The 25,800-nt window shown below is 36.0% G+C and overlaps 2 protein-coding genes across 3 annotated transcripts in view; one reads left to right on the top strand and one right to left on the bottom strand.

Annotated features, from left to right (window-relative positions):
• The window catches only part of NME7 (NME/NM23 family member 7), a 261,270-nt gene extending 261,050 nt beyond the window's left edge, over positions 1-220 (bottom strand). Inside the window, exon 1 of the mRNA XM_055323525.1 lies at positions 156-220. The gene's annotated coding sequence lies outside the window, so the exon portion shown is untranslated. The remainder of the gene's footprint in view (positions 1-155) is intronic.
• On the top strand, positions 9-24,339 carry BLZF1 (basic leucine zipper nuclear factor 1). 2 transcript variants are annotated; one of them, XM_055323522.1, is made up of 7 exons: positions 9-169; positions 1,687-1,762; positions 11,334-11,773; positions 13,283-13,482; positions 15,419-15,547; positions 18,160-18,379; positions 22,982-24,339. In XM_055323522.1, exons 2-7 carry the CDS (start codon positions 1,732-1,734, stop codon positions 23,165-23,167), a joined length of 1,206 nt encoding a protein of 401 aa, XP_055179497.1. In that variant the 5' UTR covers positions 9-169; positions 1,687-1,731; the 3' UTR covers positions 23,168-24,339. The 2 variants fall into 2 exon arrangements, with proteins under 2 accessions (XP_055179497.1, XP_055179496.1); XM_055323521.1 differs by lacking the exon at positions 9-169 and adding an exon at positions 277-421.
• The last annotated feature ends 1,461 nt before the right edge of the window (positions 24,340-25,800 follow it).

The raw sequence follows: 25,800 nt of genomic DNA, 5'->3' as shown, positions 1-25,800 counted from the left end.
GCGTCGTTTGGGGCGACCGAACCCTGCTTGCCTCTTTCCAGCATCATCGCTTGGTTTGGTTGATAGGTGACCCGGAAGTTAAGTGCAGAGACGGCTAGAGCTCCAAATAGTCTATATTTTATTTTTAAGTAGGAATCCATCCATCCTTCACTTACCGAAGCCTTACACCGTACGTGCTGGGTTAGTCGAGTTTTAGGACGCCGCAGCGTATTTACCTTTTTCTTTTGGGAAATGATTCCGGAAACGAACCCCTTGAGGACAGGATGTGATTAATAGTGAGCGAGCAGCTGGATGTCCGGAAGGCCTGGGCGGGTCAGCTTCGGAATGGAAAGGAGTGTGCGAAGTTAAGAGACGCGGAGCCCCACAGTCCGTAAAGAGAAGCCCGCTGGAATCAGAGGAGTGGGGAACGGGAACCTGGGCGGTGAGGCCAGGGACTGGTTTGTGTGACCGAGGGGCGTGTTGGAAAGGGACGGCGGTGTGGGTGGGAGGCAGGTGCTCAGACGCTGTGGATTCAAGGTAAGGTTGCCTTGGTTCTGGGAAAGCTTGTGCAGACAGGGACGGAACTTCGGAGTGGGCTCACCGGGACTGCTGCAGAGGTTGACAGGCTTGGCTTGTCGTTTCCACGACGGTCACCCACTCCGCGCGCTCCCTCCCCCTCGGGAGGGGACCTGCCGGGAGCCCCTCGCGGTGTGGGTGCTGGGTGCTGCGCGGCGGCCCAGCGCGGTGGCAGACCTAGTTGCCCCTGCGAACGGGTCTCCGGAGACCCGTTTTCAGGGCAGTAGGGGAAGATTTGGGACTCTTAAGGGAGGTAGTTACGGAAGACTCTGTGCCGAGTTAAATCGAATACTGTTTGTCGTGAACCAGATGTCATCTAATGTACAGTTAGTTCGTCATATTCCTGTCCCTGCTCTAGCGCCATGTTCCTGCTGGTGTTCTCCAGCGAACCTTACTTAGGCTTTACTGTAAGGCCATACGGACGTTTCTGAAAACATAGGTTATGCCATTTTAATTTTTATTCCCAAGAAAATGCAAGTTATGAGTATTTTTGTCGTCTGTTTAAATTTATAAACGGAAGCTCCTCTCTGATGTATATAGTGAGCAAATAAGTATCAAACGTTAGTATCACTAATGTCCCCTGAGAAAGCAATTACTATAATCCCTTTAAAATTACTGTTGTCGGGCGCCTGGGTGGCTCAGGCGGTTAAGCGTCTGCCTTTAGCTCAGGTCATGATCCCAAGGGTCCTGGCATCTAGTCCCGAATCAGGCGCCCGGCTCAACCGGGGCGGGGGGCTGAGGGGGGTCTCCTTTTCCCCCTCTCCTGCTTTCTCTCTCTCTCTCTCTCTCTCTCCTCTTAAAATCTTTTTTAAAATACCCCGTTGTCTTATCAGTGATGCAAAAGCCCCTATGGTAACTTCACTGCAGTTTCTTAACTAAAATTCAGGACAGATACCTGGTAGAGTATCCTTGGTGAAAACAGTGAAACAAATTTGAAAGTAAACCACCAGTATATTTTTTTGTTACATGACAATATCAATATCATAACAGTATCACTTGTGAAATTGCATTTTGAAATGCATGTCTACTAAATGCAGAAACAAGTAGAATATTCTAACATCTAAGTTACAGGGACTTAGTGACTGTCTTTATATGATACGGTTTTAATTCTTTCACTTTATACATTTTTAGGTTTTTCGGTAGAAGTTTTGAGGTGCATTTTCATTGGTTAAAAAAATGACTACTCTTGAAAGTTTAGATACAAAAGGTAAGTGTTCTTCTTTTGATGAGAATTGTTTTTAAAACATACAATTTATGACCATAGGATGAAGGCATGTTTGAGCCAGGTTACTAAATCTCATAGAGCTCTTGTGAGCCATTTGTATTTCAGATTTCTTCATGCTTGTTTTGTAATGCAGTGTTTACATTTCAGTACTCAGAAATCCACCTGAATATTAACATACTTGGATAGTATTCATTACAAATGTTAAACTACTGTTAAACATTTAGTGTAAAAGCAAAGTTTTGCAGTTATGCTTTCTATACACTAGAAGATTAAGATTTCAATAAACAAGAAGATATAGATTTTTAAAGATTTAAGTAGGTGGTCGAGCAACTAGGAAGTATAAAAGACCTCTCTTTTGCTAGGTTATTTTGCTTGGGCTGCTATAACAAACCACCACAAACTGAGTAGCTTAAACAACTGAAATGTATTGCCTCAACAGTTCTAGAGGCTAGAAGTCCAAATCAAGGTGCTGGCAGGACCACGTTCCCTCTGAAAGCACTAGGGAAGGATCTGTTCCAGGCTTCTTTCCTAGTTTCTGTTGGTTTGCTGGCAGTTTTTGGTATTCCTTAGCTTAGAGATGCATCACCCTGGTCTCTGCCTTTATGTATACATGGCATTCTCCCTGTGTTTGTGTCTCTGTGTCCAAATTCTTCTTTTCTTAAAAGGACATCATTCATATTGGCTTAGATACTCCTGTATCTTCTCATCTTAACTAACTGTATCTGTAATGACACTATTTCCAAATAAAGTCACATTCTGAGGTATGGAAGGTTACGTATGAATATTTGCAGACAGGGACACAATTCAACCCATCACACTTGCTAAATACAGTAGTTAACTTGTTAGCCCTGCTTTGCTTGTCCTCTCTATAACATTTCTTATTGTTGCTCATTCCCACTTTTTGAAATATTTTCTTTCCTTCATTTCCATGATACCACTCTTGTTTTCAGCCCTTCACTCTCCAATGCAGTAGCCACATGTGGCTATTTGACTTTAAATGAATATTTTTAAAATTTAAAAATTCAGTTCCTCAGGCACCCTAGTCACTTTCAAGTGCTCATTAGCCACATGTAGCTAGTAGCTATTGCATTTGAAAATGCAGATACAGAACATTTCCATCACTGCAGGAAGTTCTACTGGACACCAGTGCTCTAGCAACATTTTCTCTGTTTCTTTCTTCATCCTCTTCTTCCTCTGGTTTATCTTTTCAATATTAATATGTTTCAGCTCTCTTTCTCTTCTGCTCTCAGGGCATCAGTAATTATCTGTAAGAATAACTTCCAAATTGGGGGGATCCCTGGGTGGCGCAGCGGTTTAGCGCCTGCCTTTGGCCCAGGGCGCGATCCTGGAGACCCGGATCGAATCCCACGTCGGGCTCCCGGTGCATGGAGCCTGCTTCTCCCTCTGCCTGTGTCTCTGCCTCTCTCTCTCTCTCTCTCTCTCTGTGACTATCATAAATAAATAAAAATTTTAAAAAAATTAAAAAAAAAAAGAGTAACTTCCAAATTGGTCTATAGCCCAGATTTCTTCCCTTGTGATTCAGGCCCTTCTCACCTACTGACCATGTTCACAGAGGTGTTAGTAACAGTGTTATCATGTCCCAAGGGGAGGGCCTCCTGACTCAGGTTATTCTTGGGTGGGGTGTGTTCCAGAGATTGGGGCTGTCAGTGAGAGATGGGAAACTACTTTCCAGAAGCCAATTTGTAGCAAATAGACCTTCAACAATGAACTCCTTAAAAGGGACTGAAATCAGAGCACCTGGGTGGCTCAGTTGGTTAAACGTCTACCTTCAGCTCAGGTCATGATCCCAGGGCCCTAGGATCGAGCCCTGAATGGGGCTCCTGGCTCCTTGGGGAGTCTGCTTCTCTCTCTCCCTCTCTTTCCCCAGTGCTTGTGCCTGCTTGCTTTCTCTCTCTCTCTCTCTCTCTCAAATAAATAAATAAAATTTTTAAAAGGAGGTGAGGGGATTTAAATCTGTTTAGGAAGCAAGAAAGAGAAGATTGTGCTGTGTTAATAGCATTTCAGAGTTACCATAAAGCTTTTATAGTATTAAAGTAAGCAAAACAAAGAATGTAATGAAAATAATAAACTGGGGATTAATAAGAAATAGAGCAATTAAATGGTAACTAAGGTGAAAGTCATTAGCATGGTCCTTGGCAAAAAGCAAAACCTAAATATATTATCATTAGTGATTAAAAGTTAGTTATTGCGAAGCCTCTGGGAATGCAAATTATTTTTTTTTCCCTGTTTGTAATGAGGATTAGAGTTATAAAGCACTTTCACATACATTATTTCATTTGATCTTAATTTTACAGTAAGATACATAATACAGCTGCTAGTCCTCTTCCTACTTAATATAATGTTAACTGTGGTTAGCGAACAAAAAAGTTCCTTCTATTGCATGACCTAAAAAAAAGGTGTACTTACCATGGTTGACGTTTGCTAGTCTCCTGTACTTCCTATAACTGCCTTACAAGCAAAGCAGCATTCATTGTTAGCAACAGAACTTCCTCTCAGTGGACATCAGAGCAAAACTGTCATCATGAGAAGGAGGCACAGTTGCTGCTAGGGCTTCGTGTGGATGGGAAACAGGCAATAGAGAGAAACAATTCAAAAATTAGAATTTGAATCCAAAACTTTCTTGAGAGCAAGATTAAAATTAAAGGTATTCAAGTTAGACTGTTTAGTGAAAGTAAATCAAATAGGAAAGTCTGAGACTTTTAAATATTTAGAATTCCATAAAGCAGCCTAACTTTAACACTCATTCTATGGAATAACATGTATTAGATGAAAAAGGAATCCACAGGGAGATAAATTTGGGAAATTCTGGATAAAAGGAGGGATTATACTATAGGACCTCTCAGAGCCATTAGCATACTGATACACTGTGAAGCTGCAGAGATCTAGTACACAGCCTCACCCCCACGTATGTTACCAGGGAACTCTTTATTCATGGAGCCTGTGACAAAAAGAATGTTTAGATTCCATGTCAGTGAATATGGGCCTAACTTTTAAGTCCACTGTCTATAACATTTTCCTAGTTTAATAGTAACTAAACCTTATTAAATGATATTGATGACATTTAAAAGAATATTGATTTTAAATTACTGACTGACAATCCCTAAATTGTTAACTGTTTGATAGCTGAATCTGCATATATTCTGAAAAGTTGGTCAGATCATAACTGAGTTAGGAATTAATGCTTTGGTGTGAAGGGGGAAAAATAAGCAGTTTTTAAATGAGTTAGTTTTGGGGTGTTAAAATGAAATCTTCTCAGTTGCATATTAATATTGACAAGCTTTAGTAAGCACTTACCTTTTCTGTACCAAGCACCATTTCCTTAGACTGACAATGCAAAGATTAGGAGCCACACCCTGTCTTGTGGAGCTCCCAATAATCAGGTCTGTGAGAAAAACAAATTATTTTAAACTACTCTCAATATTTGCATTATTCTGAAAGCACTGAGGGATGAAAGGAGAATAAGGTTAAATGATCTGCCCAAAGTCACACAATGTGTGGCAATAGAGACTTAAGGCACTTTGACCTAGAGTCTAGTGTTCTCTCTATTGCACCATCCTACAGACATAGAGAAGTTTTATGAAAAAAGGAGAAATATTTCTTTAAAGACAGACTATAAAATCCTATTCTTTTTTGCCTCAGTATTCTACAGCAAGCATTGGCAAGTTATGGCCCTCAGCCTCCTGAGAATATTTACAAATCAGTTTGATGATGGGGAACACTAACTTTGAATCCCACTTAAATCAAGAGTTATCCCAAATAAAAAAGAATTCTGTGCTTCTCATTATTAGACCTATGTTACAAAAACAAACAAAGAAACCAAACTTTACTCAATTTCTTATAGTTTGAGTTTCATCTTTGAAAATGAGGGATTTTTTTTTATTCTTTATATAAGTACCTATATAATATCCTTAGCTTTGCTAAATTAGCAAAATGGTCCACAGAGCCACAGATATTTCTTATCTGGCCCTTTATGGAAAAAAACTTGCCAACTCCTTTTAGAGAATATTATTTGTACTTTCCCTCCACTTCAATTATCTTTGGGGAAGGCAATAAGTATGAGCCATAAACTTGAGATACATTTTCATTCTTTGATAACTGATCACAAGTAGAAGTAATATTGGCAAATAATTGAAGAATCGTTTTGTTTCCCTTCAAAGAGGGGGAAGAGCAGATAATGTTTTGCTTTACTTTAACATCATTCATAACTATGGAGCTGGTAACATGAATCATTCATTGCCTTCCCACCTGAGAGATGATAACTGCTCAGGAACGTGTCCTAGACTGTGCTTAGTACCTATGTAATAAAGACTTCTATGTGTGTCATAAGGAAAAATAGAATTATGAAAAGCAAGTTGCCAGGTGAGAAAATGGAAAGCCCTGACCCACTCGCCTCCTTGCCTGTGCACATTAGCTAGAAGCATAGTTATCACAAGAGTTGTTACAGCTGCCATGTCATGTTGTACAACTCCTGCACTCATAAATGTTTGAGTAAGTAGAACAGTTTAAATAAAGTTAAGAGTACATTGAGGCTGAACCAAGGTGATAGAATTTCTTCACTGGAATTTTTTTATGTGTTCCTTTTGAAAGGAGATTTATTTTATTTATGATAGTCATCACAGAGAGAGAGAGAGAGGCAGAGACACAAGCAGAGGGAGAAGCAGGCTCCATGCAGGGAGCCCGACGTGGGATTCGATCCTGGGTCTCCAGGATCGCGCCCTGGGCCAAAAGCAGGCGCTAAACCGCTGCGCCACCCAGGGATCCCTGAAAGGAGATTTATTTTAAATACTCATTAATGTTACTTTGTCTTTTAAGTTTAGCAGTAACTATTATTTGATTTGTTCTTTAATCTCCATTACCTAAAATTGCAACTCAAAAATGTTAGGACTTGCCTAAAAATCCTATCATGGCATGGTTTAATCATGGCAGAGTGTTACACCTGCTTATTTCTTCAGCTTCAGTGGACCTGAATGGTATAATTCTAGTTTGTCTTTTTGTTGTTTTTTTAAATTAATCTGTAGTTAATTCATGATTCAGCATAACTTCTTAAATGACAGAATATCTTAGTGACAAATTTATTTTAGATAGAGGTAGACAAAACTTTTTAAAAGCAGATTTTAAGAACATGGGAGCAGGCCTTTATTTTTGAAACAGTTCAGTGGAAGTTCTCCTCCTAAGTGCTAACGTCCTACAGCATATCTGAAATACCAAACTATTTCACTTTCTGAAGTAATTCCTTTGTTCTTCTTTTTGAAAGTGGAGTTCACCCAAAGGCCCAAGTTAACATTCAATATGGAAATGACAAAATATTTTATTCTAATGGAAAATGTTTTGTAAAATAGAACACATTATACATTAGCTATCTTTGCACCTCCTCTCATACATAATTCAAGATTCCCAGTACACTGCTACATATTTAGGGAAAATTTCCCCCAAAAAATCTAAAGTGTAAAAACAGTTCTAAAGTCTAGTGGTATACTTTTGTAAGACTTGAGCATAAGAAAATAAAAGTTAGAATTATATTTGATGGCATAACGAAGCTTGCTTTTTCTCCTTAATCAAGATCCAAAGTTTATTAGGGTTTTTAAAAGAATAATAACAAAAGCAGTAGAAACTAACATTTAGTGAGAGCTTACTGTGCCAAACACCATTCTAAACACTTTACATGTATTCTAATTTACTTTTTTAAGTATTGTGTTAAATCATTGATGCTGAGCATACAAAAAATAAAACTATGTGAGAGGGACCCCTGGGTGGCTCAGCAGTTTAGCGCCTGACTTTGGCCCAAGGTGTGATCCTGGAGTCCTGGGATTGAGTCCCTCATCGGGTTCCCTGCATGGAGCCTGCTTCTTCCTCTGCCTATGTCTCTGTCTCTCATGAATAAATAAAATCTTTAAAAAAAAAAAAACACAAAACAAATAAGAACATAAGACAGATCTACTGACACATTAAAGAATGATTTCGTGAGGCAGTTTGACAATACAGATCTTCACCTGGCATATTAATTCCATTCTTGGGAATGTGTTCAAAAGAAGTTGACAAAAATCTGTAGGCATAAAAGCATTATTCACTAAAACATTATTATAGTAAAAAGTTGGGAAAAGTCTAAATATCCAACAGTAGAATAAGTAAATAATATTATATTAACTTGAAAAAATAATGTAGTCATGAAATGAAAAATATGAAGACTGCAGCAAAATAGAAAATAGACTGAGCTTCTCAAGTTATGATTACAAACAAAAATAATGAAGTAATGTAAAGGAATGAAAAGTTATTTTAGAGTGATTTAGGTAATTTTTTCTTCATATTTTTTAATAATGTAATGTTAAAAACTAGAGGATACATGTGTGACTGTGTGAAGATAATCTGTTCTGCTCTGCAGTTTCTGTATCTATATAACAAAGTTTGTGAGAAAGAAAAAAGTAAGCTCATTAAAAAATAGAAAGCTAATAAATAAACCTCAGAAAGGTTTTCTTGTTAGGTATTTCCCTTGCTAGAAAACATCTTTATAGGTAATTTTTTCATAGTTGTTTTGTTTCTTTAAAACATCATCCTGGGCAAGCTTACCATTTCCTGTGGTTCTTTGCTGGCAGATTCCATTTCTAGGATGAGAATCAGGAATCAAGGTGACAGCAGTCTTTGCTTGATAGACTGTTACATAGATCCCTTTTTTTAATATGGCTTTGTATGTTGGAAGTTGTTAAGAAAGCTTTAGTTTTATTTAATAAGACATTATTGCTCATACCAAATTGTTCTCCTGACTTTATGGGTTACAGTGAAACATGATTAATTAGTAATTAAATATTAATATTTAATTGATCAGGACATGGTACTGATATCTAATAGAAATTGAGGTGAAGGACATACTTTGGCTTTTTTTTTTTTTGCTTTTTTCTTTATAAGTAGGAATTCTGTTTCTTGTCTTTGCCTTAGAAGGTATAAATATAAAAATATAATAGTAATGAATTCACTAAAGATTGGTCCATGATTGTTCTTATTAACATTTCTCTAAAAATAAAATTTTGGTAGAAATTTTACACCACATATTGCACTCTTATTATATATTACCTTGTAATACATGGCTTGCATGTTTTCTTTTTATATGTATGTCCTGTCCCCTAAATTAGGTAGTGCAGACTTCTATGTTCAGGAAATTACTATCTCATACAATGTCTGGTCAATATTAGGTACCAAGCAGCATGGTTGCTGCCCATGACCGCTCAGAGATAGTCATTATAATCATTGTTATATGTGCTCGTACTTTGTCCCTCCCCTTGTTATCATTCATTTATTGTCTATTAGCTAAGCAGTACTGGGTGTAAGGCACATTGCTACAAATATGGTAGTAAACAAGAGACTCATAGTCCCTACCCTCATAGGACCTACATCTTAGAGGAGGGCACAGATATTTGTATAACTAATTACATTGAGGGGGAAAATGTCAATTTACCATTTTGATAGATAGGGAAAAGGAGAAATGCAGTCTTGCAGCAGGTGCACACAAACAGGGCACCCAGCCTAATCTGGGAAGGTGAGAGAAAGGCTTTTCTTAGGAAAGAATTGAATTGAGATTACAAGGAGGAAAAGGAATTAATGGCAGGAAAGAGGGAGTTGGGAAGAACATTATAAGCAGAGAAATGTTGGCAGAAGGAGTTTTTAAGACATTAAAAAAAAAAAAAAAAAAACAAGACAGGAACATAGTGTCTGAAGGAGTCACCAGCTGCTGAAGTTGAGAGTCAGGAGATAGATGATGGGAGGGCCTTGCAGACCAGAGTAGGGATCTTGGTTTTTCTCCTGAGTGATAGGAAGACACTCGGGTTTGATGTAGATGAGAGCCGCTTTTTATTTTAAAGTTCACTATAACCATTATGTAAATTCTTTGGGCTTTTGTAGCTGACAAATATGCTTTTAGCAAGGGCAATACCTTCAGATTGATGAGGCAATAATTCTGGTTTGTGGAAAGCCTCTCAGACTAATTAACAGCTTAGCTCTGGAGTCACATAGGGACTTAAATCCCAGTTTGACACTGATGATTTGGACAAGCTATTTAACCTTTCAAAGCCTCTGCTGTTCTTAAAAAAATAGGTACAATTATGCTTACCTCATGTAAAGCTTAAATGATATAATGCATCAGAAGGACTTAAAAGAATCCTTGGCATATAGTAAATTGAATAAAAATTCGTAATTACTATGCTTACGCTTTGGCTTCCACTTTCTTAAGCGTAGGCTGGACTTGTAAAATGGAACAAAATCTAACGTGTAGCTCAAAGGGATGTTACTGGAAGTACTAATTCGAGAACTCTTATGTAGGTTAAGTATCATCTCAACTACCTCCATCTGTCTCTTCTACTTAGTTACCAGGGCAAATCTTGAACCACTTTGTGCCTCATTTTCTTCATCTATAAAATAGAACTAATCATACATACTTGAAAAGCACATTGTAAGGATTAAATGAGTTATATGTAAAGTATTTAGAATAGTGTTTGGCACATGGTAAGTCTTTTACAAGCGTTGGTTATTCATTACTTAACATTTTCTCATTTAAGACACAAGGTATGGATATAGATATCATTAAATTTGTTTCATGAAGGTTAAAACTAAGGCTCAGATAACTGTAGGATTTTGTCCGTGATTGCACAGTAATGATGGAAATGAGATTCAAAACCAAATCTGATTTATCCCAAAGTTCATGTCATTTCTATAATACCATGCTCCTTCCACTTGTTTAGGGCAGGATGCCCGCTCTTATGTGTTTATCAGAATTATTGGAAAGATACGATTAAGTTTCAAACTATTTGAAATAGTAAGTGCCTTAGGCATTCAGAGAGTATCCTGGAACAGTTGAGAGGATCTAACGCAAAGAGTAGTGTTAAAACTAACTTCTTAGTGGTAAGTTTGAATCACAAATCACAGTGAATGGCAAAAAAAACACCATTTAAGAGATAAGAAGTAGCAGAAATAAAAGCCTGATTAGGGCCTAGAGGAGAGTGTTATTTGGTTGGGTAGCTTGTGCGAAGCATTCTTTGCCAAGAGTTCACAAAACAGGTCAATAGATTTTGAGGTAGATGGCTTCAAAAATGCACTTACATTTAACTTACATATATTTTTATATTTAACTAATGTTATGGAGTATCTCCAGCGTGCCAAGTGCTTGATCTTATTGCATCTTTCCTTACGGCAATCCCAGAGTGTTCTTACTATCTCCATTTCACGGAATATGAAATAGAGATTCAGGAGGGTTCAATTGTTTACCCTGGAGCATACTAGAAAGTAGAAGTTGGAACCAAATACTCTGATTCCAAATCTCTTACATTTTCTACCAAGAGCAAAACCATTTACCTAAGGAAAGTTCAAACCTCTAAGTCTTTTTTCATCTTTTACTGACACCTGATTGTTTTGAAAATTAATTTTTATTCTGAATTGTTTGTATTCTTTTTAGTGCCAATAATGTTGAATGTAGGATAAAGCATGTCTTGGCATTTTCCTTGGTATTCCTTTTTAGCAAGTAGCTTATGTTTTGTTTTTCCTTTGATAGTCACCCTTACTCCAACCCCAGTCCGAGGAGCAGGAGATGGAATGGAAACTGAGGAGTCACCTAAATCTGTTGAAGTTACCTCTGGGGTCCAACCCATAAATCATCACATCCTTCAGAATCCACGGAAGAAAGCAGTTCCAGGAGAAAGCCCAGGAGTTCTTCAGCTAGGAAAAATTCTCACTGAAAAAGCAGTGGAAGTCGAAGCTGTAAGAATATTAGTTCCTAAAGCTGCTATAACCCACAACATCCCCAACAAGAATGCAAAGGTTAAGTCTCTGGGACATCATAGAGGAGAATTCCTTGGCCAGTCAGAAGGAATCGTAGAACCCAGAAAGGAACTATCAGAGGTAAAGAATATATTGGAAAAGCTCAAGAACTCTGAAAGGAGGTTACTACAGGACAAAGAAGGTCTTTCAAACCAGCTCAGAGTACAGACAGAGGTAAGAATAAATAGCTTTAATGAGCACTCTCTTTACACCTGGCCCTTTAAGCCTATGTGTTAGAAAACTATATTTCCTCTTGGAATGTCATTTATTTTGACTTGTCATTGCTCTAAAGATTTTCTCTTAAATTTCTCTTTCTCAGCTCCTCTTATAGAACTAGTAATATATTGGGAACTTATACTCTAAATGTGGTTAAAGATGGAAGTATACTGGTGCTTTGATCAAGACCACTTATATGGTAGAAAGGAAGTCATGGTTATAAAATTCCAGACCAAAGATTGGCCAAATTAGACTTTGAAATTCACTAGTTAACAATTCCTGTTTTAAGGATCCATAAGTTCCAAGTATTTTTGTTTTATGCGTATATAATATTTGGGATAAAGAGAATGGTGAGGTAAGGGTTAGTATCTTAATTGTAAATGGAAAATGGTCTATATTGTTTTGTTGTGTTTCTTTAATCTTTACATGTTAGTAAACATTTCCTTATCCTCATCCTTTTTTTGTTTCTCTATTAGACTCTTCATCTTTTTGCCAGATGTTAGCCTTTATAAGTGATACTATATTTAGTGGTTCTTATCTAAATATATCTTTAATTTTTTTAAATAACTAATTTCTAATTACAAAAATAGTACATATCTACTTGTAAATATTTTAGAAAATACAAAAAATGAAAATAGTACCAACTATACCATCTAGCTAAAATGCGTAATTATACATATTGAGTTTATTTTTGCCTTTTTTAGTTATTAACATTTTCCTATGTCACAGAATATTCTTTTTCAATATCATGTTTTAATACCAGCAGTGGTCTTTCATTGCTGTACCATATATCAGTACCTACTACTATTGAACATTTGTTTTAATTTTTCACATTTTAGATAAAGAACATGCTTATAGATATCCCGAGTTGCTTCCTTTGCTTAAATTCTTAAAAACGTATGGTGTAGGGAATGCATGAGTAGCTCAGTCAGTTAAGCATAGTACTCTTGATTTTGGCTCAGGTCAAGATCGTAGGGCCGTGGTATCGAGCCCCACATTGGGCTCCACCCAGGGCATGAAACCTGCTTAAGATTCTCTTTCTCCCTCAAAAAAAAAAAAAAAAAAAAACACACAAAAACTATGACACAAAGAAATTAATTTCTAAATGCTGATAAAGATTTAAAAATCACTAAAAAAATTCTCTGTTATGTATTTTGGCAAAATTTATTGGTTTAGTTTCTAATTTTTGCCTTCAATTGTTGACTGGAAGCAGTTCATAACTTTGGTGGTAATGGTACTCTTATTAGAAGAGACTCAGTTTATAATCACATAGAGTATAAATATAAATATTTAGAGATAGAAACAGATGGTTTATATAGATTATGAAACTTTAATATTGCTATTTGATATGCACTTTAAGGAATGGAGGTCCATATACATGGAACGTGGTTTCTCTTTTTTCATTTTGATACATTAAAGTCACTGACATTACTTTCAGCTGGTTGTAATGGTCATATTTTCTTCTAGGTCAATCGTGAGTTAAAAAAGTTGCTAGTGGCTTCTGTTGGGGATGACCTTCAGTATCATTTTGAACGTCTATCTCGTGAGAAAAATCAGCTTATTTTAGAAAATGAAGCCTTAGGTCAAAACACAGCTCAACTTTCTGAACAGCTAGAACGTATGTCAATACAGTGTGATGTGTGGCGGAGTAAATTCCTCGCAAGCAGGTACTTTCTGTTTTAAATAGTGTTTCATTTCCTAGCTTTTGCTCTGTCGGATTTTTTACCGATAGCCCAAGAAAATAGACGGTAGTGTGAGAATTTCTGACTTAGATTGTCAAAGTACTTCATATATTTATAAGTATGTATGGACTGTCCTTCCTCTAGATAGTCATACAGTAGGCTCCCTAAATAGAAAAGTGATATCATAAGATTCTCCCACATTCCAGAATTCTAGATTATTCCTCTATAGTTGAAATTACTCCTCCTACAATGTTTAAGAAACAAAACTAAACTCAGACCTCTTATAAATAAAATAAATAATATCACAAAAAAACAAAGTATTTTTCCCCATCTTCTATCTGGAAAACTCAAACATTATTTCTCTTCTGTGCTCTGTTCTCATAGCTCTTTTAACTGTATTAAGTATACAAGAGAGCTTCCCAACTTTTTTCTGTCCACACACAAACAGAAAACAAAATTATTTGTATGGCATACTAGATGAGGCTACTCTCGATCAGAGTTGAAACCCCCAGGGCCCTCACCTAGGTCCATGGATACACTGATAGTTGGGAAACTCTGTTATATATTGTGAATTTTGGTCTCTTTATCCCCCTCCTTCCAGCACTGACTGGGGGATAGGGTCTGGATGGTATCCATCTGTATATTTCCACTGTTTAGCCATATGGTTTACACATGGTTTAGTAACTGTTAATTTGAAATTCCATTATCTGGAGATTTCTTACATAACATTAGACGTTTCCAGGCTGTATTTCAAGAATCATTGATTGTGATGAATAAATTTGTAGGAAAATATTTCTTCATGCCTTAATGTCTATGATACTTTCCAGTAATTGACTACTCTCTTAAAGTCCTTAATTTGTTTTCTAATTGTGTTTGTATAGGATGGTATGTGGAGAAATGAATGTACTGTTTATTGGGTTAGAATGAAAGTTCATGCTCACTGAACATATTAAGAGGCAAATCATGCATGTGTCATACAGATTATTGCAATATTAACTTTTTAACATCCTTATCAATGCTGATGGTAACATTCTAAGGGCAATAAAGCTTAAACTCAACTTTATTGATATTTTAACTGATTTAATCTTTGGTCAGTAACACTGTGGTCCTAGACTTTAGTTTTAAAATTTTCAGCTAAATAAGCATACTTTAAAATTTTACTTCAACTCTGTTAATAGAGAACTGGTTAAATAAATTTTGGTATATCCAATCAGAAGAAAACATGAAGCTGTTGTTTTTTAAAAAGAGAGCTCTATATTTGCCTATATGAAAGAAAAGATAAATTATTAGATGAAAAAAACCAGGGCATAGAAAATTTTGTATTAAGTAATCCCTGTTTTGTAAATAAAATGGATATATTTATTTTTAACATATACTTTTATGTTGACATATGTATTTTTTTTTCCTAGAGAAATATATAAGAAACTGTATTGGTTACGTTATTGTTTTTAAGAGAAGGATAGGAACGCTGGACAGGAGATAAGACTTAATTTCCCTTTTATATCAGCCTTTCTGTATTATTTAATATTTTTTTAAGGACAAGAAGGCAACTGAGTGATAGGAAAGCAGTGCTTTTTGTTTTCCTCTAAAATTTCCTGTATTTAAAAACATTTAGTTAATGTTATTTTCTTCAAAATTTGGTCAATCTAGAGTAAGGTGGAGGTACATTCCAAAAATCACTCTGTAGAAAAGTTAAATAACTTTTCCTTTGTCGTTCTGTAAACAAATATTTTGAAATCCGTTTAATGAGTTCTAAGATCATAAACATTTTAAATGCTTTTTAGTGAAAATTTAAAAACTGAGAACTTGACTAGGTTCAGTTCTTCTTTGTAAGCTTTTGAAAATAAAAGTAGTATATTAGCTTCTTTACAGTGTGTTATTGTCAGAGAATGTATATAAGTGACATTTTAATCTTTTCCAGGGTTATGGCAGATGAGTTAACCAATTCCAGAGCAGGTTTACAGCGTCAAAACCGTGATGCACAGAGTGCTATTCAAGATCTCCTGAGTGAACGGGAACAGTTTCGTCAGGAAATGATAGCTACCCAGAAGTATGGCACTCATTACATTCTGAACTCTTCTTCTTTCTCTTGCAATTTTTGTTATTGTGATAGTTGTTTACTGTCTCTACATTTAATAACTTATGAAACATACTTCAAGTAAGCATTTTAAAATAGATGCCCAGGGAGGGAAGAAGACTAAAGAAATAAGATCACACACTTCTTACATTCTTAATTAGAAGAAAATTAATTATAGCCATAATAGAAGAAATCTCTGGATTTAAAAGTAGTTTTTGGTTATAGTTATAGCAGTTTTGTATAATTTTCTTCTTTTTCTTTTTTTAATTTAAATTCAAGTATCCAACATACAGAACATCATTAAGTTTTGCATAATTTTTGGTAGAAGCCAAAAAGTATACTTGTCTTTGTTTGGAAGGAGATCTTTCTGAGGACTGTTCTATAGTGTTAGAGTTTACTTTTATGTCCACAGGCTCCAGAACTATCAAAATAATGTTCTTTCCTAAAAATAGTTTGTACTGCTATACACAGATCTTCCTTGACTTATAATGGGGTTGCATCCCAATAAACTCATCATAAGTTGAAGATATAAGTCAAAAATTAATTTAATGCACCTAATCTGCTGAACATCATGGCCTAGCCTAACCTACCTTAAACATGCTCAGAACACTTACATTAGCCTATGCTTGGGCAAAATCATCTAACACAAAGCCTGTTTTAAAAGAGAGTGTTGAATATCTTAGTAATTGAACACCGCACTGAAACTGAAAAACAGAATGGTTATACAGGTACAAAATTGTGAGTGTATCAGTTGTTTACTCTCCTGATCATTTAGCTCACTAGGAGCTGTGGCTCACTCCCACTGCCCAGCAACATGAAAAGATATGGTACTGCAAATTGCTAGACCAGAAATAGGTGAAAATTCAAAATTCAACGTATAGTTTTTATTTATTAAATGTTAACCACTTTCACACCATCGTTAGTCAAAATATCATTCATCGAACCGTCTTAAGTCAAGGACTATAATTTATTACAAATCAAATCAGTAAGAGTCAAAGAAGAAATCACAGGGGAAATTATAAGAATGAAAAAATAATGTAGATGACCCTTGAACAACACAGAGGTTGGGGAGGCTTACCCCCCATGCAATCCATGTATAACTTGTGACTCCCCCTAAAATGTAACTACCTATAGCCTACTTCTGACCAGAAGCCTTACTAATAATACAAATAGTTAATTAACATATATTTTATATGTTCTATGTATTATATACTACATTCTTACAATAAAGTAGGCCTGAGAAAATACTTACTAAATCATAAGGAAAAAATAAAATCCTCAGGAAGAGAAAATACATCTACAGTAACAGTACTTTTTTCCAGCCCTGATTCTTTATTCTGATTACCCCTATTCCTTGATCACATAATCTTTATATATATTTATCAAAAAAAAAAATCAGCCTTTCATTGGACCCACCAGTTCAAACCCATGTTGTTCAAGGGAAAACTGTATATTAAAATACCAGATTTCATGGGAGGCAACTAAAGAAGTGCTTAAAGGGAAATTTAATACTTTAAATACTCATAATGGAAAAGAAGAAAGGTCCTGTCCGTAATATAGGTTTCCTCTTTAAGAAATGCAAAGAGCAAATTAAGCAGAAGAAAGAAAACAAGAATGAAAGCAGAAATAAATGAAATAGCCAGATGCTGGTTCTTTGAAGAGATAAATTTAAGAAACCTCTAGGCAGTATAATGAGGGGGGAAAAAAGAAAGAAACACATTACCATTATTAGGAATGAAGAAGGGAATATATTACTTAGATTCTGTAGACATAAAATGGTAAGGGGACATTATGTACAATTCTGTGCCAGAATATTCAACAACTTATATGAAATGGACAAAGTTCTTAAAAGACACAAAACTACCAAAGAGTGCTCAAGACAAATACCCTAAACAACCCTAACCTATTAAAGCATTTGAAATTTTAGTTAAAAACCTTCCAATAAAGGAAACTCCAGGCAGATTCACTGAAGAATAGTAGCAAGCAACTAAGGAAGAAATAAAGCCAAATTTACACAAACTTTTCTAGAAAACAGAAGAAGGGAACAATTTCCAACTGACTTTTGGGGCAAGCATTATCTTGATACAAAACTAGACAGAGATATTACAAGAAAGCTACAGACTGATATTTCCAATGAATATAGATGCAAAAGTCCTAATCCAACAATATATAAAAAGATTTATACATCATGGCCAAGTACACTTTATCCTAGGACTTGTAAGTTAGTTTATCATTCAAAAATCCATTCATGTGGCTCATAAAAAAAGAAATACTCAATAGATACACAAATCAGATCAATAGTCCTATACCACTAGATGAGTATACTAGTATATTTTACCTGTACTAAAAACTGAGAACTAAAAAAAGTACTGTGTTGAATGACTTCCAGATAACTACCTGATAAATATATAAATGCTTTCTGTAGTCTTATTTTACCAGAATTCCCAATTTATTGAACTCTGAGAAAAAGATTTGGGAGAAATATATTATGCGATTTCAGAAGAATGTTTCTCATTTATTTAGTATTCTTGATTTTCATATTTTATCCGCTTATTAATATTCAGTGTTCCTGTGTCTTTATGCAGATTGTTGGAGGAGCTGCTAGTGTCCTTGCAATGGGGAAGAGAGCAAACTTACTACCCTAGTACACAACCTCACACCACAGCAGAACTGGCATTAACAAATCACAAGTTGGCAAAAGCAGTAAATGCTCATTTGCTGGGAAATGTTGGCACTAACAGTCAAAAAAAGATTCCATCAGTGGTTGAATTCTGCAGCACCCCAGCAGAAAAAATGGCTGAAACGGTAAAATATTTCTCTTTTGTGGACTGTGGAGTTTCTAAGACTGTCCTCTTACTGAAAGGTGGTATGTTTAATGCAAGGTGCTTGGCATTAGGAGTTAGGAATTATGGGATCTAAACCTGATTCTCATGCTAATGTGCTTGTGATCTTGGAGAAAATTATTTCCTTCTCTGTGCTTTAATTCCTGAAACATTATTACTCTGTCCTTAAGAAGAAAAATGTAGTTGCTTTGAAACAGCATGTCTTTTAGCTGTCATTGATAATCATTGATAATCTTGTACCTGAGTTCATTGTGATATGAAAACTAGTGTAGAATTTTTAATTCAGTAATCATGAGTAGATAGATAATAGATTGCTTCTGACATCACAAATTATTTGTTAATGCTCATATATAGATGTGAATGTGCCAAATCCTGCAGAATCAAATAGTGTACACCTACTACTGACAGTCCTGGATTAATTCAGGGTTCATGCTAATGAGCTGTCAGATGCTGTGGTCTTGTGGTCCTACTGGCACAGCCAAAATCACCTCTGTTATGTTTCATTGTCCGACTCCTGTGTCCCTGTCTTAGGCCTCATCATTAACCAGAACTGTTCCACTTGTAAAATCAGTTCAACACCTCTCTCCGTGACCTATGATCTCAACCTTTTTTCCAGCCCTGATTCTTTATTCTGATTACCCCTGTTCCTTTATCACATAATCTTTATTCCCTTGATCCCTACATTTTTTTTCTTCATCACATCAGCTCACTCTCCAGGCTTCTTTTCCCACCATAACTTGCCTGGATGTCATTTGTAAGTGTCTGTTTCCCTCATCATCCTTCTCTCAGGTATCCAGAAAACGTCAGTCCTTCAGCTACTTGCCTTGTTTCTGTACCTGTCAAACTATTACCTCACATTCAGCAGATGGCTTCAGTTCCTAGTTCACAAAAAAAAAGAAGGAAGAGGCAGAAAATTTCCTTAAGGTCTCACTTGATATCTAGATGCCTACCTGTAGAGCAACCAGCCTTGTGTACATTTCTCTCACTGGAAGAGGTGTCCCTTCTCCCTCCTCCCCAAAGCACGGCTCCCCTCCAGGCTTGGTAGGCCTCCCCAAGTTATCCCTTCTCTCTATCAGCTCTTTCTTCTTTGGCTTATAACACACCCACATGTCTTCCATCTAAAAAAGAAAAAACTTCCCTCTAGCCTAAGTTCTTTGATAAGGCCTTATCACCTTTATAGGCAAGAACAAGTATCTTGTACAAACTGTGCATACTTGTATGTACCTGTGTACCATCCATTCCTCAGTTCCTGCCATCACTTATCCCAGTAGTCTTCCAGTGCCGCTGTTCTGAAAATGTGCTTGTAGAAAGGTCATGAATGCTTACTTTACTACCATATATTTTGTATATCAGCACTCCTTCCTTGATATTCCCTTGATTTCTGTGACCGTACTCTTTCTTGGCCCTCTTATATTCCCTCCCAGAACTCCTCTTCATCACCTTTTTTCTATTTTTAAGTGTTGGTATTCCATAGGAATCTGTTCCCCATGCTTTTCAAACTCCCTTAGTTTCTGCAACACTGTCCACTGCCAGATCCTCACTACTTCTGTGACCACTCCTTTGCAGTATTTGGCAGGGGGTGAGCCATCCTCCTACGGGGCCCACTCTTGAGCCTTTCCTCTCATAACAGACTTCTGTATTCTCTAGGGAGGATCCTAGTCCCATAGTTTTATGCTTGAGACTTCTGAGACATTTTTCCTGGGTTCAAGAGAGATATCCAGTGTAACATCTCTATATGTGCATCTCACAGACAGCTGAAAATAGGACAATCTCTTTTCTCCTTGCTTTGACATCTGTATTTCTGCTCCCCTTAAAAAGAAGACAACCTGCTTCTTGTCCTGTACTGCCTATCTTAGTGAACTATATCACTATATAGATGTTTTGAGGATTTCATAAAATAATGCATATGAAGCTCATCGCAGATAGATTCCAGTATATGGTAATTTCTCAATAAATGGTAGATATCATTTTTATTATTATTTTCTTCATCTCCATAATCCTGTTGGTTTTACAGATCCTGTCAGTTCCTTCTAATTTATCTCCTCTTCCAAGTTCACACATCTGTCCTCCAGCCTTAATTATTGCAGTAGCCTCCTCACCAATACCCCTTGCTTTTAGTCTGCCTCCAGACTATCCTATACTGCCAGTTATTTTTAAAATACCAGACCAAAAAAAAAAAAAAGGAAAAAGCCAATCCACTTGTGTTGGTACTTCTATTCAAACAGATCCCAGTCTGCTTCATTATGGAATCTCAATCCTTCCATATTGTATAAAAGACTTTTCAAAATCTTTATTCCATCTCCTCTTCTCAAGGCTATTAGCCAGGTGTCCCCAATCCCCTACTCTTCAAGTCCCAGCCGCATTAACCACTTTTCATTGCACAGACATGCCATTGTATCACAAGCCTCTGTACATACTTCCTTCTGCCCAGACCATCCTCCCAGCAACTCTGTACCTTTAAGAATCAGCCCTCCCTGAATCTCACTGGCAAACTTAGGTGGTCCTTTCCTCAGGCTTCCACTGTATTTTGTGTATTTATCCCTTGTGGCTCTTTACCATGTTAAATTGCAGTTGTTTGATTCTCCCTGTCTCTCCCAAACTCTAAACTCCTTAAGGGTGAAGGCTGTATCTTATGTCTCCTCAAGATCTGGCATAGTAATCCTGTACATATACTAGATGCTCAGCTATTCACATAATGAATCAGTACCCAAACTAAACTCATCATTTTTATCCTTTCTGTTCTCCTTGTTGGGAAACTGTCACTGCCTATGCGATTGCTGCCAGTGGCATGTGTTATAATTGACTACCCCACCTTTCTGGAAACACTTGCATTGACTTACATAACTGCACACCCTCCTTGTTTTACTCTTCTCTCTGACCATTCTATTTTACTGTGCAATGGTGGGTATCCCCAGGGCTTTGTCTAGATCACCATTTGTCTTTATTCACCATATTCTGTTAGTTAACATAACTGACAGTCCTGCTTTCTTAGGGTCTCGTGAGGCTTTCAGCCCCATTGCTTCAAGGTCATCATTTCTTAGCTGGATTACTGCAGTAAACTCCCTTTCTTTGTTCTTCCCTTGTCTCTTTTAATGCCCACCCTTTCCCCTATCTTCCAACTGTGTATAGCATGATTTCTCTGAAAGTACCCTGCTTAAAATCCTTCCACATCACCTACAGAAATCTATCTGTACTGGGATCTCAGTATCCTTCTACTGAAGTCATTTGGTATTTTGTTTCTCTCTCTCCAGAATAGAATATAATAACATAGAGAGTATTTCCATACTTTTCTTATTTTCCCTTCCAAATTTATAAGCAACTTTAAGCCCTTCATCTTTGCTTGTCCTCTAGCACCCAACCAAATTTTACAAAAATAGAAGGATCTCAAAAACTAAATGGAAAAAGCAGCAATCCAGTTGAAAAACAGAGGTCCTAAAATAGAATGCTGGCTCTTAAATAGTGCCAGGCCGTTCTTAAATTAGCTATAGCTCTTTGGGTATGGTGGTAACTTGGAAGAAACATGGCTGGACAATATGAGAGTGAAAGAAACAGGCATATCCAACCAAACTGAAAGCTCCTTACATAAGGCATAGGCTTACCTTAAAAAAAAGAGAGAGAGAAAGGGAAACCTGGGTGGCTCACCAGTTGAGCCTCTGCCTTTGGCTCAGAGTATGATCCCAGGGTCCGGGGATCAAGTCCCACATCGGGCTCCCTGCATGGAGCCTGCTTCTCCCTCTGTCTGTGTCTCTTCTTTATCTCTCATGAATAAATAAATAAAATCTTTAAAAAAAGAGAGAGAGAGAGAGAAAGCTCTTTCCCCCACTGCTTTTTCCAACTGTAGTACCTACCTCGTTTGCACCATAACCCATCCTCCTCACCTCATGATCGTCAAGAGAATATAAACATGAGAAACAGGAGCTTTAAACAAGCATGTTATATTTGTCCTTAATTAGAAATTCTTTTCAATCCAACAGTTCCCCCTGTTGTGGGTCTCAGTAAAGGAAATGGCAGGACAAGTCAGAGCAGAAAAATTAGGATAACATGGTAGCCATGAAACCCAAGAAACAAGAACACAATTGTTAGCATAAAATATGGCATATACATTAGAAATAGAGAAATGAAAAGCCATTGATTTTACAAGAAAATTATTAAAATCTTTGAAATAGGATTTCATTAGAAGAATGCAGAATCTTGATTCCAGGCAGTTGAATGAAAGATCATAGAAGGAAAGTGGTGGGTACTTTTTGGTTAAGTATAAAAATCAACATCACTTATGGTAGAATTGATATAACCATATTTTTTCTTCTGTGTTTTCATGCTTTTCCACCAATATCTATAAAAACATTAATTTCATTTTTGAAAAATAGGTAACCTAGGTAATGTAATAACTAGAATCATTGTTAAATTTAGAGCTTTTTGGAAAAAGGATAAGTTCTCTAACCAATCAAATTCATCATTCAGATGTTATTTTTATGATTGTTACATATTAATGAAATGGGGCTTTAAAGGTAGTTAGTTATACATCACAAGGCATATATCTGACTTTACTTCTTATTTTCCTTAGGTTCTACGCATTTTGGATCCAGTTACCTGTACAGAAAGGTCACCTGATAATCCATTTTCTGAGTCTTCACCAACTGCCTTACTTACGACAAAGAAAAATATTGGACGATTTCATCCCTATACTAGATATGAAAATATAACTTTCAATTGCTGCAATCACTGCCAGGGAGAACTTATTGTCCTTTAACATTCAGTATGTTGGAGGCAGGCTACAAGCACTTGCTTCTTACCCAAGAGTCATTATTATTTAGGAGCTGGAGTTCTTACAATGATAGAATGTCCCTTTCTATTTAAGTAATATATATCCCCAAAGATGTTTCATGTCCTGGACCATAGATTACCCTTTCTTAATAAATATCTCAGGGTAAGAAAAGAATGAAACTGTGTAGATATATTTAAAGTAGATGATACTTTCCAGGCTTACATGATGCTTTTCCTAAAGGACTCTGAAAGAAAAAGATCCTACCTTTATTTTAGGCCGTAAGTTATATCTTGCTATGTATTTAATAAAAGCAAATTAAATATTGGTACTCTAATGCAGGGTGGGTCATATGCAACTACACCCATTCATTTACTGTTGCCTATAGTTGTTGGGTGCTTTTTTTTTTTTTTTTTTGACAACTACAGAATTGAATAGATGCAACAGGTCTTGTATGGCCTGTAAAACTTAAAATATCATATCTGGCCCTTTATAGGAAAATTTTTCTGGTGCCCACTCTAAAGGAATAATAGCTGGTAGGGGGATAAGTAGAGGGAGTGTCCATTTTTTTTTTGGACTACAAAGGCGGTTTATGGAAATACCATGGGTGAAAGGACTTATATTTTAAAACTAAATGCTATATGTTAAGGAAATTCAAAGCATTTTATAGCTACATTAGCAAGTCTTTCAGCAAAACTTATTCTCATGTTGGTTTTGTGTGGGGAATTCCATAGTTTGAATGGATGCAACATGACATATATAAGAGAAATAGATTTTACTGAGCTTATTTTGACAAATGCAATACAATAGGAATATCTGATTTGATATAAAATATAATGGAAATAGTAGGATCTTTCTAGAACATTGTACAAATTCAAGATGCAACCCATTAATAATTTATATTAATATATATTATTGTATATTTATGACAGACCATCATGAAACACCCCTTTATAGACCTTTAAAAATATCCATAATATGTTTATACCAAATTACACTATATTATGTGCAGAATTGCTTATCAAAAGAGAAATCTTCTGAAGACAAATCTGGTGAAATAACATTTTAATGTCAACTTAGTTATTCTTTTTGTCTGATTCATCTGAGTTATACTTTGAAATGGCAATAAATTTCTCTACATTCTTTATTTTGAATATTGATTTAATGTGCTTTTCAAGTCCATCTAATTTACTATTTATAATTGATTCCTCAGCCTCTCCTTTAGGTTTACTTAGAAGAAAACAGAGGAAAAGCTTCATGACATTGGATTTGGCAATGATTTCTTGGATATGGCACCAGAAGCACAGACAACAAAATTAAAAATAGATAAACTGAACTTCATCAAAATTAAAAACATTTGTACATCAAAAGATACTACAGAATGAAAAGGCAACCTACGGAATGGGAGTAAATATTTGCAAATCATGGCTTATAAGGGTCCAGGGTCCAGAATAAATTTCTACAACTCAGCAACCAAGAATCAAACAACCTAATTTAAAAAATGGGGAAAGAACAGGAAGACACATTTCTCTAAAAAAAGATACACAAAATGCCAATAAACATATCAAAAGATTCTCCACGTCACTAATTATTAAGGAAATACAAATTAATATTTGCCCATTCAATGGCTATTATCAAAGATAGAATATAGTGTTGACAAAGATGTAGAGAAATTGGAATGCTGTACATTACTGGTGGGAATTAAAAATGGTGTGACCACTGTTGAAGACAGTATGGTAGTTCCTCAAAATATTAAACATGCAATTACCATATGATGCAGCAATTCCACTTCTAGGCAGATACCCAAAAAATTGAAAGCAAGGACCCAAATAGATATTTGTATACCAGTGTTCACAGCAGCAGCATTCACAATAGCCAAAAGGTGGAAGTAACACAGGTGTCCTTTGATGGATGAATGGATAAATTAAATGTGTATACATGCAGTGGAATACTAGCCTTAAAGAGGAATGAAAATCTGATAAATGCTACAGCATAAATGAACCTTTAAACATTACACTAAGTTAAATAAGTCAGAAACAAAAGGACAAATAGTGTAGATATGTGAAATAATTCATAGTGACAAAACGAATAACAGTTATAGTGGGCCATGGGAAGGCAAGATGAAGAGTTTTTAGAAGATACAGATTTCCCGTTGGGATGATGAAAAATTCTGAAGATGGAAAGTGGTGGTGATTATACAGTATGAATACTTAATGTCAGTTAATTATGCATTTAAAAGTGGCCAAAATGTTTTGTTATGTATATTTTATCAGAAAAACAAATTATGTGTACATTCATCACCACAAACTAATGGCACACTTCTGCAATGGTTGATTTACGATTGTCAATAATAAATAGCTAAACAAAAGAAAAAAAGAAGATCTCAAATCAACAACCTAACATTACACTGTAAGGAACTAGAAAAAGAGGAAACTAAGGCCAAAGCTAGCAAAAGGGAGGAAATCAGAGTAGAGGTAATAAAATAGAGAACAGAAAAACGATATCAAGGAAATCAAAAATTGGTTCTTTGAAAAAATACACAAAATTGACAAATCTACAGCCAGACTAAGAAAAAAAGAAGATGCAAATAACTAAAATCAGAAATGAAAGTGGAGAAATTA

The sequence above is a fragment of the Nyctereutes procyonoides genome, unplaced genomic scaffold (assembly GCF_905146905.1).
Source record: "Nyctereutes procyonoides isolate TBG_1078 unplaced genomic scaffold, NYPRO_anot_genome, whole genome shotgun sequence".
NCBI lineage: Eukaryota > Metazoa > Chordata > Mammalia > Carnivora > Canidae > Nyctereutes > Nyctereutes procyonoides.
The sequence above is the reverse complement of the archived record's forward strand: the minus strand, read 5'-3'. Positions and strand labels throughout refer to the sequence as shown.